Source organism: Candoia aspera, chromosome 3, assembly GCF_035149785.1.
Source record: "Candoia aspera isolate rCanAsp1 chromosome 3, rCanAsp1.hap2, whole genome shotgun sequence".
Lineage (NCBI taxonomy): Eukaryota > Metazoa > Chordata > Lepidosauria > Squamata > Boidae > Candoia > Candoia aspera.
Genome location: NC_086155.1, coordinates 87664299 through 87679715, shown reverse-complemented (window position 1 = coordinate 87679715; position 15417 = coordinate 87664299). Strand labels below are relative to the sequence as shown.

The 15417-nt window shown below is 39.7% G+C and overlaps 1 protein-coding gene and 1 non-coding gene across 3 annotated transcripts; one reads left to right on the top strand and one right to left on the bottom strand.

Annotated features, from left to right (window-relative positions):
* Positions 1-206: 206 nt before the first annotated feature.
* TRNAR-UCU (transfer RNA arginine (anticodon UCU)) lies at positions 207-291 on the top strand. Its single transcript is given in 2 exon segments — positions 207-243; positions 256-291. It is a non-coding gene; the product is annotated as a tRNA-Arg (tRNA).
* Positions 292-4195: 3904 nt separating this feature from the next.
* Positions 4196-14936, bottom strand: DNTTIP2 (deoxynucleotidyltransferase terminal interacting protein 2). 2 transcript variants are annotated; one of them, XM_063298298.1, is made up of 7 exons: positions 14827-14936; positions 11236-12911; positions 10400-10535; positions 9218-9313; positions 8237-8401; positions 6711-6820; positions 4196-4640 (listed from the first exon to the last, which is right to left on the bottom strand). In XM_063298298.1, the coding sequence occupies exons 1-7, from the start codon at positions 14899-14901 to the stop codon at positions 4547-4549; spliced, it is 2352 nt and encodes a 783-aa protein (XP_063154368.1). In that variant the 5' UTR covers positions 14902-14936; the 3' UTR covers positions 4196-4546. The 2 variants fall into 2 exon arrangements, with proteins under 2 accessions (XP_063154368.1, XP_063154367.1); XM_063298297.1 differs by having other exon boundaries at positions 11236-12914; positions 14827-14935.
* Between the last annotated feature and the right edge of the window lie 481 nt (positions 14937-15417).

Here is a 15417-nt window from a genome sequence, read left to right as displayed (position 1 = left end):
AGAGAAAAAGCTTGAGAGGCGCTAAACACGAGGAGGAAGAAGCAGTCTCTCCTCTCCACAGCTTTTGCCGGAAGCGAGCCGGAAGACTTTAAAGAGCAGCGCTCATAATTCTGAAGCCGAATCTTCGAAGGATCCCTTCTGCTCACGGAACAGGGCGAAAGTCGATCTCCGAGTTGTATAGCAAATGTGCCAAGAATCCAACAGGTGGCTCCGTGGCGCAATGGATAGCGCATTGGACTTCTAGAGGGTGAAGACATTCAAAGGTTCCGGGTTCGAGTCCCGGCGGAGTCGGGAACCCCAATTTTATAATCTTTCCTTTATTTTTAAAAGTGCTTCCTGTAGTATCCGAATCCAGAGTCAATATTTGCCGAATGCCGAAAACCGGCGATTTTAATCGCTGCAAAGCTCAGCGTGGAACCTCCCCGTTGGCAAGGTCGCTCTTGCCCTCAGCACGCGCCGCCTGCTGACTCGGCAGGGAGGCGCACGGGTCTCAGGGGCGGGCACATGTTGGAGGGGCGGGTCTAACCGGGAAGGACGACAGTGATTGATGGACCATCTTCCCCAGCGTCTCTGATGGTACCCGTGAGAGATAGAGCGGTGTTTCTCAACCTCAGCAATAAAGATGCGTGGATTTCAACCCCCAGAATTCCCTGGCTGGGAAGTCCACACATCTTAAAGTTGCTGAGGATGAGGAACACCGACGTATAGCAAAATGAAACAAGGCATCCAAACTCCTGAATGTGCTTCTTCCTTCTCGTCCTAGCTTTGCTTGATGTCTGCTATCCAGACGAAGTGCCCTTGAACTCTCAGAACCCCTAGCGGGCCTGGCCACAGACCAGGAAGGCATTATGGGAGTCTGGACAGCACACGGTCGGGGAAGACTGCCTCAGAATTGCTCAGGCAAATTAACAGGTCTTCATCTACAGTCTAGGCTCTCATGGGTGGAAATAGTGCAGGCAGCAATTAGTATTACCTTCCGGAATGTTCACAGTAATGCCAAACTCCAGCAGCAGTGAAACAATTTATTCTGATCACACTCTGAAATATACATTACAACCAGTCCTATGCCTGAGCTGCTTAGCCAACAAACATTCAAATATTTTACACCAGTAAATCAACATTTTTCAAGATCTGACAATTCATTTGGCAGCAAGCCTGACATAGTATTTTATGTTTGATTGACAAGCAATGGCATTTATTTCACAATAGTTAGTGACTGATATGTAATGGTATTATGATGATAGCTTAGGATGCATGTCCTGGGTAAGGAAGTACTTCAGCCATATTGCTGGGTAGTACCCTGGTCCTGCAGGTTACCAAAGTGAAGGTGTCTGTTCCTTATCTGGTGCGTGAAGCAAATAATAAGGCCAAGCCTCTTCACCCGCAGAATCCCAGACGGACACACTGCCAAGCAAAGTACCCTATGTTCTAAGATGGCCTCTGTGAGTGCAGATGGATTATTAAAGATGATGCTACAGAGTTATGACTCATTTTGCCACATGCAAGCATCCTAGTTTTGTTAATTAAAGTATTTTAAAAATAAAAGGTGGAGGAAGGAGCATTTTTTCTGATATGGAATAATAATGATAATGATGATAATGATAATGATAATGATGATGATAATGATAATAATAATAATAATAATAAATTTACATGCTGTCCAACTCCCACCTCTGGGTGGTTTACAATTGTTATAAGTATTTAAAAACAAAGAACAATACAAAAACCACAAAAACAGCACAAGACAAAAGAGCAATGGCAAAGAAAACAAACCCGGAGGGGAACAAAAAGAAGCAAGGGGCATCAGTCGTCCTCTCCAAAGGCCTGGTCCATGAGCCAGGTCTTTAGGGCACTTTGAAATACCAGGAGCTTTTCCAATTTTGAGGGGAACCTCATTCCAGAGGGCAGGGGCTGCTACAGAGAAGGCGCACTTCCGGAGTCCAAACAGATGACATTGTTTCACTGATGGAACCCCAGAGCGCACCAACCCTGCCACGTCAAACCGGCCAGGCAAATACTATGGGAGACTGGCAGTCCCTCAGGTAACCAGGCCCTATGCCACAGATGGGAAGCAACCAGTACCTTGAATCACACCAGCAAGCAAACTGCCAACCAGTGCAGCTTGCGAAGCAGAGGTGTTACATGGGCATACCAAGGCATACCCATCCCTGCCTACACCGCTGCACTCTGGACCAGCTGAAGCTACTGGGTGGTCTTCAAGGGTAGGATGTTCCATAGACAATGCCTATTAAAACTCTTCAGCATGATAAACTAGACATATCAACATGCTTCTATGATTTCTGACCTAGGTTTATTTTTTGCCCGCCAGGGGATGGCACACAATTATCAATGCTATTTCCAAAAGCACCTCAACCGTTGCCTGTTTTGCCATTTGTGAGTGGCAGAATGGGCCTCTAGCTGAGAAAGGAATGGTGGGGCCTGGAATGCACCCAGCCATCAAGGATTTATCATCCCAGCTTCACTGTACATCACTGAATCAATTCTGGGAAGCAAACTTGTCCTGCAGTAGAAATAATTCGACCCATCCTTCCCCAAGTCATTCCTCCTCAACAAGCTTCAGCAGAATAAACAGCTTCAATCAGCATTTGGTTTGTGATAAGTACCTCTGTAAGCATTAACGTTACAGTACTTTAACAGCCTAAAATGTGGTTTAATGTTATAGAAAATATCAACGCACCAAAGTCAAACCAATTTAGGGTTAACACTGGCAAGTTTTCTTCTTTGATATTGCCACATTTTGCAGAATTCACCTAATTTAGGAAATGCATACATTACGCAAATCATATTTAAAGCCCAGATTGAAAGAGGCATTGTTGTAGCAGCTTTTTCTCTAGCTCAGTGTTTACATTAGTCTTTCCCAATATGGGAACCATCCCGATGTATTGTGTTACTTCTACAACATGTGTTACACCTGGAGGACACCAGACTAGGGAAGGCTAGTTGATTATAACCTTCATTTATATTCCCGCTTGAATATACCACTTTTAAATATACCACTCCCGCTTTTCAATAAACCAGTAAATGTATAAAAAACAATAATATTTAGCACATATTAGAGTTAAGGTTTAATTTTTTCTTTAATGTTCATTGATGATTTAGGGACCAGAGATTCCTAAACTGAGCTGGTTATGTTTTCTTTTCATAGATTGCATAAAGCCAAGTTCACTCAGAAGCAATCCCCACTGTATCTAATGAAATTTATTCCCTAAAAGGTATTTTAGACAGTAATTTAATAGGTTTGCTGTTCCCAATTTAATTTTCTTGTTTTTGAGCCTTCAAGTCACCGATGACTCCTGGTGACTGCCTGGACTAAGTCCCTGCAGTTTTCTTGGCAAAGTTTTTTGGAAGCGGTTTGCCCTTGCCTCCTTCCTAGGGCTGAGACTGGCTGGCCCAGGGCCACCAAGCTGACTTTGTGCCTAAGGTGGGACTAGAACTCAGGACCTCCTGGTTTCTGGTCTGGTGCCTTAACCACTACTCCACTCTGGCTCTCTAAATGTAAATGTAGATTCAATCAACATGTGAAGGATCAATCTTGGAAAAAGTTTGGCACTCCCAACTATCATCTCCATATCCACTTATTCTGCGTGTGCACTAGGCCAGAACGCTGTTTGTTTAGTTTCAGTTTACCATGCTGTGGAACACAGACATTATCATCTGTTAGCTAGGGTTTATGCTTAATGCTACATAAGAACCCAACCCATATCTGGGATTTGTTCAAAGAAACCTCTCTGTATGTTCTCTGGAGTTAAAACAAAAGCAAGACTGGTGTGTGCACATGTACATACACACACAAACACATTCAGATTAAAGAACAACAGGGGCTATTTTTCTTAATCTCATGGAATGTATAACTTTTACAGTTAAAATGTTTTCTGTAGGTATAGAATCTAGCTCTCAAAATACTAACGAACCTGCTAGCTAGAGAACTCCCATTTTCTATAGGAGCCATTCCTTTTTGAGCTAAAGAGTCTTAGATGAACTGAAAGCTTATTTAAAATATGTATTTTTATCCCTTACTAAACATAGTTGCACACCTCCAAAAGGATATTCTCTTAACCTTTAGACACACATGGGTGCTTCTAGAAATTTTATTTCCAGCCTATCTCATCATTTGGAAAACTATTTTTTTAAAAAACACTAATAAACTATATATATTAAATAAAGCCTATGAATTCTTTAAAAAGTATTTTAATAGATATACAAAGAGGATATACTTCTACAGCAGCCACATTTCAAACATAATTTTATATGATTTTTAATGTTACACTAATTGCCATTTTAATTTAAATTGACACTTTGATTGTAAACTGGATTACTTTTTTCTTCTAAAATTTAACGTCATCCTCCGTTGCATATTTTCATCAGTTCTTAACACAAGATTTCCTTTTCAGTTCCAAAATATTATTCGAAAAAGCCCTATACCATTCCTTGTCCTCTTGTTGTTAATGTGATTAATCTTAGCTGACTATTTGTGCAAAATTTTTACTCATAAATTCACCATTAAAAAGCATTTTGCTGTCAAAATCTATTTGTGAAATTTCTTCTTCTTCCGATTTTTCTTTCCTGCTGCAAGGGCCGCTTTCTCAGCAATTATGTCTTGGTACTTCCTTTTATTGTATCTGAACAAGAGAAACAATTTTTGTGAAGAATGAATGAAACAAAACATAGAATCCAAAAAAGGAAAAAAACCATGTATAATATTGTTTAAAAGATTCAACAAATTTAATTCCATAGCAGCACTATGAAATTTAATCATGGTAATTAAATGTAGCTACTAAATGATAGTGAATCTAAAAACCAGAAGCAGGGAACAAACATCAGGACGTCTCTTGATTTATGCCATTCACGTATGTTTTTTGCCTGACCATTGTCAGAAACAAGATACTAAATCAGAAAGACACTTAGTACAATCCAACAAGGTCACTGTTATTAATTATGAACACAAGATTATCTACATGACTAGAGCATTTAGAGAGAACATTTTGGGGCACTTGCTGAAATACTACAGGTAGTCCTCACTTAACAACTATTCATTTAGTGACAGTTTGGATTTACAACAGTGTTGAAAAAAATGATTTTCAACCGGTTTTCACACTTATGACCGTTGCAGCTTCCCTGTGGTCATGTGATCACCATTTTTTACCATCCCAGCTGGCTTCTGGCAAGCAAAATCAGTGGGGAACTGTACGATTCACTTAATGACCACATGGTTCGCTTAGCACCCAGTGATTTGCTTAATGACCACTGCAAAAAAGGTCATAAAATCAGGTTGGATTCACTTAATGATCGCTTTGCTTAGCAACCAAATATATTATTTATTTATTAAACAGATTTATAAGGCTGTCCAACTCACTCACAGTAACTCCAGGCGGCTTACAGAATTTCCAGTCCCAATTGTGGCCATTAAGTGAGAACTACCTGTACTGAGAATATAACTTGTTTCTCAAGCTCAGAGGAGGCAAAGCCACTGTTTCCTTTTAACTTAAGGAACATTTGCCAACAGGTCTTATTATCATCATGGTCCACTACATTGAGACACTGCCAGATCCCTAAGGACGCTTAGCTGTTTTCTGATAAAGTATATAAGAAATGATATAGAAAAGTATACAAATTAAAGGTCCACAACAAATGAAAACGTAACATAAAATTAACCAAATAAGATGGAATCAAGGCCCCAATGCCCTCCAGAAGAGCTCTTTTGAATAGCTTCCAGAAGACAGGAGGGGAACCAACTGGATGTTCACCAGGAGGCTGTTCCAAAGAAATGGTGCAGTTGCTGAAAAGCAGTGCCTGTATAGGTCGCAGCTGTGCAGTCACATCAAATCTTAGTCACTGCCCCTCCTCTCTTGAACAACATTCATCCAAAAATTAGATCAGCCCCCACACTCCTGAGTGCCTGGAAAACTATAAAAAATGAACTTTTTTGGATTTAATGTTTGATCCTCCTAGCAAAGGAAACAAGTACATGTGAGTTGGCATCAACAGTATGTGTATTATTTTGGATTTTTAAAAAAATGTTCCTGTTTTCAATCCAATTATTGTATCAGTCCTTTATGGCTGGAGTGAGCTAGTAAGTCCAGCAAGTAAATAGATAAAATAAAGGAAATACAAGATTGTCTTCCCCTGTTTCCTATATAATGCCATAAAACAGGAGAGCAAGTAAATAAATAAAATAAAGGAAATACAAGATTGTCTTCCCCTGTTTCCTATATAATGCCATAAAACAGGAGAACAGGAGTACATTCAAACAGGAACACCTGGAATCCTTAACATTTCCTACATACCATATGAATGAGAAAAGGATTTGTTTTCTTTTGCATATATGAGTGCACTTAGCATACACAGTAACTATCTATCAGGCAATAAGAAAAATAATCCAGAGATCACCAAAGGGAGCTTCATATAATATGAACAAAAACAGGTCAACACACCTAAATTTAACGGGAAATCAAGCAGATCACAGCACATCTAAAACTGGAAAGAGAAGCAGCTAACCATGGTGCTTTAGGAAAGCATTTCTTAATCTGAGTATTGCAATGGGAAAAAAAATGTATCTTGTAACCCAATCATGCTTTTAAAGGCACTGCAACATATAGCAGAGCCTTCAGTACTGAACTGAATCATATGGGACACCATATTTCACAACCCCAAAATGACCACACTAAATGTTCAAGTGAAATTGTAAATACCGTCTAAACTCAGAATCTGCTAGAAGTTCATCCACAATTGTTTTCTTCCTCTCTTTCTTGGGAATACGAGCATGATAGTAATCTACTGGAGAATCCACAATAGTTCCAACCTGAAAATGAAAATGCAAGATGATTTTATTTTTATTTATACAGAGGGAAAAAAAAAGGTGGACAATTAATCCAAGGATCCTATCTATTAATACTGTATTAATTTGGAGTGCTTATCCTTGCCTTTTAGTGTAGAGAACCATAAAATGGCCCTATTCACCTAAAAGAGTTTCAGCAATGCTGCAGAAGAACAAAAACTAAATTTGAACACAAAAATGGGGTGGGGATTCAAAACAAAGTTTAGTGAGGAAACCCAGAGGCCAGGGATTCCTCGTTTACCACTGAGAGGAAAAAAAAGACAAGAAAAAATAGGAACTGACACATCCTGTTCTAAAAGAAAACATGACTAACCATTATCTTGAGCAGGAGTACTCCATACTGCCATGCTATATATTAAGGTATCAAAAATAATTCCTAAATACATAAAACACAGTAAAGAACTTAACATTTCCAGAAAATGTCAAAACAGAAATGAATGCAGAACAGTGAGACAGTTCTAAGTAGCATTAGCTAAAGTGGTGAATCATAAATCTAGCATACCTTTAAACATGTTTATAAACTGATGTAAAAATACTAATATGCCTAAAACCTACAGGAGAAGATGATGACACAACTGGGATCCATTCTACCTTCCTCCTGAGGTCCCCTGACCTGCCTCTGATAGTATTTTGGAGGGTCTCCCAACTCTCCAGGACATATTTTCAGCAGGTACAGATGGAAAAAAACTGATTGATTAAAACCAATGCCCTTATTTCCCTGCAGTGTTAGTGCTTCTCCAGCAATTATAGAAGAAGATGCAATCCACGTACTGCATTAAAAGAGTTAAAGATGCACACAAGAAATTACTGAAGCAGCAGAGACTGTGCAGCAAATAATTTAAGAGCTGGGCATTAGAAGTACAAAGCTGTGCATCAGAGCTAGTAAGCAGGTGCACAATTAATAAAAACTAAACCATGATAAATTTTCCAAGATCTTGTAAAGTATTTCCAAGAGGGCTTTCATAACAAAAGTAAAACACCAGCAAAACTTACTAGTTAACAAACATAAATTAAAACTAATTATGTTTTCAAGTATATATGACTTTGTAAGAAAAAAAAATTAGTTATTTTTAGCAGTTAGTTTTTAACTGCCACAATTATTACTACATTTTCAAGTAGTAGTTAAAATTGTAGTAATTAGTTAAACACTTTAATTCTGTGGATTGCAAGCCACTTCATCAGATGTAGTTGGCTGGGTTTCACAGAAACTTCTTAATAATAAACGTGTTCATCTTTAACAAGCCTGATGTCTCTTTTTTTTTGTATGGATGCAACAAACTAAAACATCTACCCTGTCTTGCAACTATAAAGAAGATTCAACTGAGTGGTGAACTGATTGCCCCCTAGATGCAAAGCATTAAACAGGGTCAACATTCTTACCTGAAAGTGTCTGGGGAGACCTTCCCTATCATTCTTTTTATAAAATCGTTTAGGATCTATGACTGCTCTCATCTTCAGAGCTTTAAGGTCGTTTTTCAATTCCTCAGTCATTTCTGGAGCTTTCATACCAAACCAACCATCACCTGTTGTTTTTGCTCGCTCTGCCTATTTTGGAAAAAGTCACAAACCATTATTTCAAAATTTGTCAGGATTATTCAATTTTTATGCCATAAAACCAGTGGATTGAGAGCAAATTTTGTGACCCATCATTACAGATGGCAATATCCACCCCCCCAAAAAAGTAACTCTTACATCCTATACAGTAGGATACTTTTCAAAGTATGTAAAATATTTTCACCATTTCAAAATGTACTTTAAGGAACTGTACTGATTTGAATGGCCTAAATAGATTAATTTTACCAGGGAAATCCTGACAGGCCATGATGTCGTGTTATTTTGAAGTCAAGAAGAGATATTTTTGAAATCACATGCTGTATCCAAATGCATTTATAAAAGGAACATTTTATTTTCTTCAACAGCTCCTCTAAAAGCAAGTTCATGTGAGAGAAGCAACTTCAGGGGGAGAGTTACTATTCCAATGACTGCAGAGAGTTTAGCAGTCTTGGATTCTTTTTCATCCCTATTGGACATTCCATCCCATTAGCTGAACCACTTCTAACTGGTTGTTATAACAGAAACTCTGAAACTGGAAATGCAGAGTTCCCCTCCCCTCCCTCTCCCCTTTCCTTCATATCATCCCTAACATATCATCTCTATTATATTGTACTTTCATTCCAAAAGGCCACAAAACTCAGGACACCATATATGGTATCATCCCATTTTATACTCCTAACGATCCATGAGGCAAGTAAAGTGAGGAACATGCAAGTAGATGCATGTGGATACACACACCTGCAGAGAACTTTTTACAGACAGACTTTAAATATCGCATGATCAATACTGCAGTGGCATTTCACTTACCCTACGTTGCTTCTTTAACTGATGGGCTGATTCTCTTAAAGGTGGAACACATTCCTTTTTCTCAAAATCGGGAGTTATAATACTCTTCTGCAAAAGCTGCCAAGAAGTATTTGATTAAGCTAGTGCCACAGCTACACAGTACAATGCAAACACCAACAGGCCTTTGGAAAACATGGAGTTTCAATAAAATGCCCAACGTCCCAAGTAGTTCTGGAAAAGTTGCTTGCAAGCTGAGATTTCTGAGACACACATATTAGGGGACACTTAGGTGAGTGTCTGGAAAACCCAGATTATAAAGAGCACTGTGGGAATAGCCACTTATGTACTGAAATGCCAACAAAGCAGCACAAAATGAATCTGATGTGGAGGGTGCCGCTACGTATGGACAACCAATCAGATTCCTAAATGTTCCAAAAATGATTAGAAAATGTAGATTAGAGAAGCTGTTCAAGTAATGGTGTCACCATTTTGAGGTGGAGGGTGAATGAGGAAGTTGGGACTACTAATAAGTTAACCATGGCTTGGCACCCGAGTACCTCCAGCACTGCCTCCTCTGGTTAGATTTGACTCATGTTAAGCATCTGTTAGTAGTGTCCTATTTCCAGGAAGTGAGAGGGGGCCAAGGCCTGTAGCTGTTGTTTTTCCACCCCTTAGAGCAGTGTTTCTCCACCCTAATGACTTTAAGATACATGGACTTCAATTCTGAGAGTTGTCCACACATCTTAAAGTTGCCAAGGTTGAGAAACACTGCCTTAGAGGCAAGGCTGTGCCATCATTTTGGAAGTCTCTTCCAAAAACTAGTGAAATCTGATTTATTCTGGAGACCTCTGGGTTTAAATCATGACATTATCAGGTTGTGTTATGCAATTTTAACTTAATTAATATTATTCAAATTATATTTAAATTAATATTCATTTGCTGGGAACATTTTATTGTTGTATAACTGATGTGAAGTACCAAGAGTCACAAGATATATAAACAAAAGTATCTAAATTAAATAAATATAAATTAAATAAAAATTTTTTAAAAATCATATAAATGCACTGAATTGTGGCCAAAAGGAAAACTTCAGATCTTACAAAATTTTTGCTTTTTAAATAGTTCATGTATTTACAATGGTGCTATAATGGCATTTAGGATTTACTAATAATACTAGTTTATTGCAATCTTTTGGTAATTTACCTCATCTGTTTTTTTCTCTTTCAGCGGTAGAACTTCATGGGATCCAGGGTTCTGCTTTCCTGAGTCAAAATTAATATATAAGCCTCCAAATTGTTTAATGTTTAGGCCAGGATCAATGCTGCTTGAAAATGATATTCTAGAAGAGAAAGAACTGATTACCTAAAAATACTTATAACCCAATCAACACACATTTATTATTTATTATAAGCACATTACATAAAAATAATAATAATCAAACACTAACAAATTTTAAAAGCAGGGTACTTACGTTCATATATCCACTAACTCCTTCACACAGAAATTAAGCATGCAAATGACTCTAACCATTTTCTATCCAGTGACTAATATTACATACCACACCAAACTGAAGCCAAACAAATCACATTACGGCTGGGTTCCCATGTTGCACTGTAATAGAACGTGGTTTGTTTGGGTTTGGTTAGTATGTTGCTGGAATCCTGCCCCGTGGTTCGTAAGCAGAGTTGAGATTTAGCGTGCAATATGAAGCCAGCCAACTGAGCCTTATTAGAAATGTGATTAATATCTGAGTATCTTAGTACAATATCTGGACTGGCACAGGCTTATGAAGCTCTTATCTCATTCATTATCAAATTCATAATCCTGAGGCAGATGCAAATGGCTCTTGGAAATTAGAGACACACTTCTAAACCCTCAGGCTGCCAACTGCCTTTTTGTAGGACAGCCTAAGCCTTCAGGACCTAGAATTTTGTCCCTACTACTCCTTAGGACAAAACCTAGACTGTCCTTGCTTCCTTCCATCTGCTCAGACATTGCCACTCCACCCAAGAAATTATAAAGCATATAAAGTCCCTTACAGTCCACTGTTTGCATTTAATTCATCTTCATCCTCATCCATGAACTCCTCTTCACTTTCTTCCACCTCTGATGAGTCTTCACTTTGTTTTTCCTCAAAATAATAATCTTTGTGAGAACCTAAGCCAGGAGTTTTATCAATGACAAACAGCTCTTCACTGTTTGACCTGTCTCCTCCCAGGATGCTTTCACTACTTCCTTCAACATATCCAGTAATTATTTCACTGCTTTTCAGTTTTTCTAAGTCATTGTTTTCAGATATAAGAAGAGACAGAGAGAGATCTTTCTTATCTCCCCTGGCTTTGGTTGCACACGAAGAAGGTTCAGCAACTGCCTCTTTCAGGCTTCCATCACTGTCTATGCTTGAAACAGAAGGTCTGCAGTCATCCCTGTTAACAGTCTGTGATGAGCTAATTTTGTCTGTGGGGCTACCTACTTCAGAAAAGGCACCTCTATCTAGTATTCCTTCTCTTTTATGTAAACAGCTCTCACTAACTTTTTTGGGTTTTAACCTCTGGTTTTTATTTGCTGTTGCTTTTCTTGAGGACTCATTAGATTGCTTAAGGTTTCCTGGATCACATGGGGATATACTTGAATTCTTTGAAGGCAACTGGTTTTCAGTTACCTTTCTGAGTTTTTCCAAAGATTGATCACATACTCCCTCTGGACTCTCAACTATTTCATTTATATCCACTTTTTGTTTTGAAACAGATTCCCTTACAAGCTTGTCATTTTGCTCCAATTCATAATCATTGTCCTTTAACATTTCCTGTTTAGACAAATTTTTATTACATTCCCTTGTTAGTTCTTCAGCACTGCTTGGGAAAATCCATTCTGGATCACTGCTGGCAACAGACTCAGAAAGACACTTCGTTTTACTGGGGCTAAGGTGCTCTTTTATCCAGTCTGAAGAAGCAGAAGGTGCTTCTTTGGCATTTAAATCAGAAATGGTGGGTTCTTCCGAATCAGAGATTACTATTGTCTGGGATGTAATTACACACTCCGGTGCTTCTGCATCCTCTCCTAAAGCATCATTTTTTCTTTCAGTCTGGGATATTGTTTCTGTTTGCAATCTTAGTCGCATACTCCTGGTCACTCGTTTAAATGGGCCAGAAGGTTCTAAGGAAATACCTGAGCACCACGATTCAGCATCAGAAACCTCTTCAGTTTGAAGCTCACACACTGGTGTTATATTAACCTTGGGCTGTCGGTGCCTAGACTTCCTTCCAGTTCTTGGGGTCCTTGTTCCTGATACAGCAGAAGAACATGACTCTGCTTCAGAAACATCATCATTGTCTTGACAATTATTACCTTCATTTGCAACCGCTTTCTTGCTTTGCCTGTTTTTAGCTGAAGTCTCCGGGGCACAAGGAATTACAATTTGCCGCCTTCTTGTTATTCGTATAAATAATGGTGTCTGAAGACCAGACACAGAAGAACAGGTTGATTCTGCTTCTGAAACATTTCCATCAGCTTGCGGTTCTGCTGCTGAATCTGCTAGGCACCCAAATTTACCCTTACTCAAGACTATGCGTGCTTCTAAAGGCTCTTCTGCATCCAATTTTGTTTCAGAAGCTTTCGTTTCTGCAGGATGAGATTCAGAAATGACTTTTGTATGGGAAATCATTCTTGTTCTGCTCCTAGTTGTCCTCGCAGATGGGCTGTCTTGCATTGCAGTCTGCTGTAAGAATGAAAAGAATGTCAGGTAACAAGCAAAAAACAAGAAGGAAGAAAATAAACAAATAAACAAATAAATAAATCCATGCTCCATGAGAAATTCACAAATTCTGAAGTATTAAATTAATTAACCATTGCAGTCAAGAAACAATGCTATGCCTGTCATCACAAAGTTGATTTTCTATGTCTCAGCTTGTTTATAAAACCATGAATATTATGAGTAGTACTAGTTTCTGACATCCTTGCAGTCTAGATTTTATACTGCCGGACTTAAAACATTAAGATAAGCTTAACACCTTTTCACTAATTAACTATTTTTTCCTACTTCATAGCTATAATGAGAGGTGTCTGGTGTCCAGTGCAGCTCGTAGGGCACAGTCTAGCAGGAGTTGCCACAGACAAGGGAAAGTAAATTTGGTTTTACTACCCATATTTCCAAACATAACCTAAGCATTTCATTTGCTACTCGGCCTCTTCTGTAAAGATTATCTTCCCAAAACAGCACAGAGAGAATATCCCCGCCCCCCCACAAACACTCGCAACATCGCGCTGATTAACTCAAATCACAACCTTGTATGGAAGAAAAAATAGTGACTTGGCTCAGAAAAACTCTTGTTCGTAGAGGAAGAAATACTAAGGAAAGGTAAAAGAAGAAACATGTTACTTAAATGTTACATCCCGAGACAACTGCCCCCCCAAAAAAAACTTAAAGAGGGGAAGTTTTACTAATCCAAATTTTGCAATGGTAAGTATCTCTACCTAGTTCTGAAATGAATGGATAAATGATCAAGTCTGCAACTGGCACTGATAAACTGATTCATCACAGAAGCACAGGTAGCTGAGATGTTAGGCAGGTAATTGCTGTACTGATGAACACATGCAGTATGATAGAAAAACATTGCGGCTGGAGAAGCCCTGTGCCCTCTGAATTTTACCAGTGTTATTTCTAAGAAAGGGAACCTGTGAATAAGACGAGAGGGAGAGAGAAAGCAGATGCTCAATCAGTCATCTTATTTCAAAAAGCACAACAGAATCAGTTAATTAAGAAATAGAGAAAACATTACAAAGCTATAAACAAATGTGGCTAAGAGGAGAAAGGCAGGCAGAAAGCAACAAAGGGAAAAAACCTTTCATACTTCTCCGTAGAACAGTATTATATAAACATTATTAAACTGAAAGAAAAAAACAGCTATTCTGAAATGTTTTCAATGTGCTTCAAGATTCCCATAGAGACATCAGTTCTCAGAGTTTGCAAGGATGATTTCCGGACAAAATTAAATACAGAAAAAAAATGTTTACGTTGATAGCAATATTGCAGAGTAGTCCAACGGACTGTTCCATATATCTCAGTGCTACGTCCACGATGCAGACAAGTTTCCACTTCCACCACTACTTTATTTCAAAAGGAATAAAGGAACTTAACTGAACGCTGAGATCTCTACGATTTCCACCAGGTCAGAAAACGGCGTCGAGGGTGCTATCATCCCACTTTTTTGCCCAAACCAGCAATGAGAGCGTCTCATCACGCTGAGCCTGACAAGAATTCACCATCACAACCCGACCCGGCGGGGTGCGTTCCGAGTCTGCCCTGCCCTCCTCCTTCCACAGCCAGCGTAAATGCTCAGGGTGAGGCACCATCAGCATTGCATCCCCTGTCAAGGTAGCGAGACATAGCACTCGCCCCGGCCCCCGGGCAGAAAAGACTCCCGAGCGTGAAGCGTTCAGCCCTAGTACGGCTCTAAAGCCACGGCACCCAACCTCACAGTACAGACGCAATACGCGCCCCCGAACGGTGAGAACGTTCGGGAATGGAATGGCCGAGCATTTGAAGTTCCACGCGCGTGCGCGAGTCGAACTCGAGGGAGACGTGCTGCGGGGGTCGGCCGGCTCCACGCGCTTCCCTCGCCTCCTCTCACCTCTGCAGCCGCAAGGAGAGCTTGGCTCCTTGCCTTCGACTGACTCCGTCGCGTTACCCGCCTGGTAGCCACCATCTGTCCAGCGTGCGCAGAAGGAAGCAATTGTTCTGGTTCACTTCCAGGTGGCTTCGCGTTTCCGAAAGGGCTCCGTCCGAGAACTTCCTGCCCTGCTTCCGCCCAGTTCTTGGCAGAGTCGGCTACAAGCTGTTGCTCGGAGGTTGGCGGATGAAACCTACTCAAAAAGGCGGAAACGACGCAGGGAGGAGAAAGAGTAAAGTCTTCCGCAGCCTGGTCCTCCTCAGTCCCAGTTAGCATGGCTGGGGATGATTGGACTGCAATTAAGCGTTATAAGGAGCTAAAAGAATGCGGGAAAGCTGCCCAATTCTTAACCTTTGCTTCGGGTTATTCTTCAGAAAAACTATTATGAAGTTAATTTTAAATTCAACAATATAGTTATTTCTCCTATTCCATAAGCTGGAAACAGGAGCCTTTGCTTGAAAAAATTCTGCCTGGAAAAAGATCCCTTTCTCCCTCAATCCTGTTAGGAACATGTTCTGCTTTCACTATTGCAGTGGAGTGTATTCTCTTGAG

Excerpts from the sequence above, each read along its gene's own strand:
- DNTTIP2 (XM_063298297.1), bottom strand. The coding sequence starts at position 14,901 with ATGGTGGCTACCAGGCGGGTAACGCGACGGAGTCAGTCGAAGGCAAGG. Across the intron at positions 12,915-14,826 it reads CTCTCCTTGCGGCTGCAGAG|CAGACTGCAATGCAAGACAG; the intron begins GTGAGAGGAGGC and ends TCATTCTTACAG. Across the intron at positions 6,821-8,236 it reads GTCTCCCCAGACACTTTCAG|GTTGGAACTATTGTGGATTC; the intron begins GTAAGAATGTTG and ends TTTCATTTTCAG.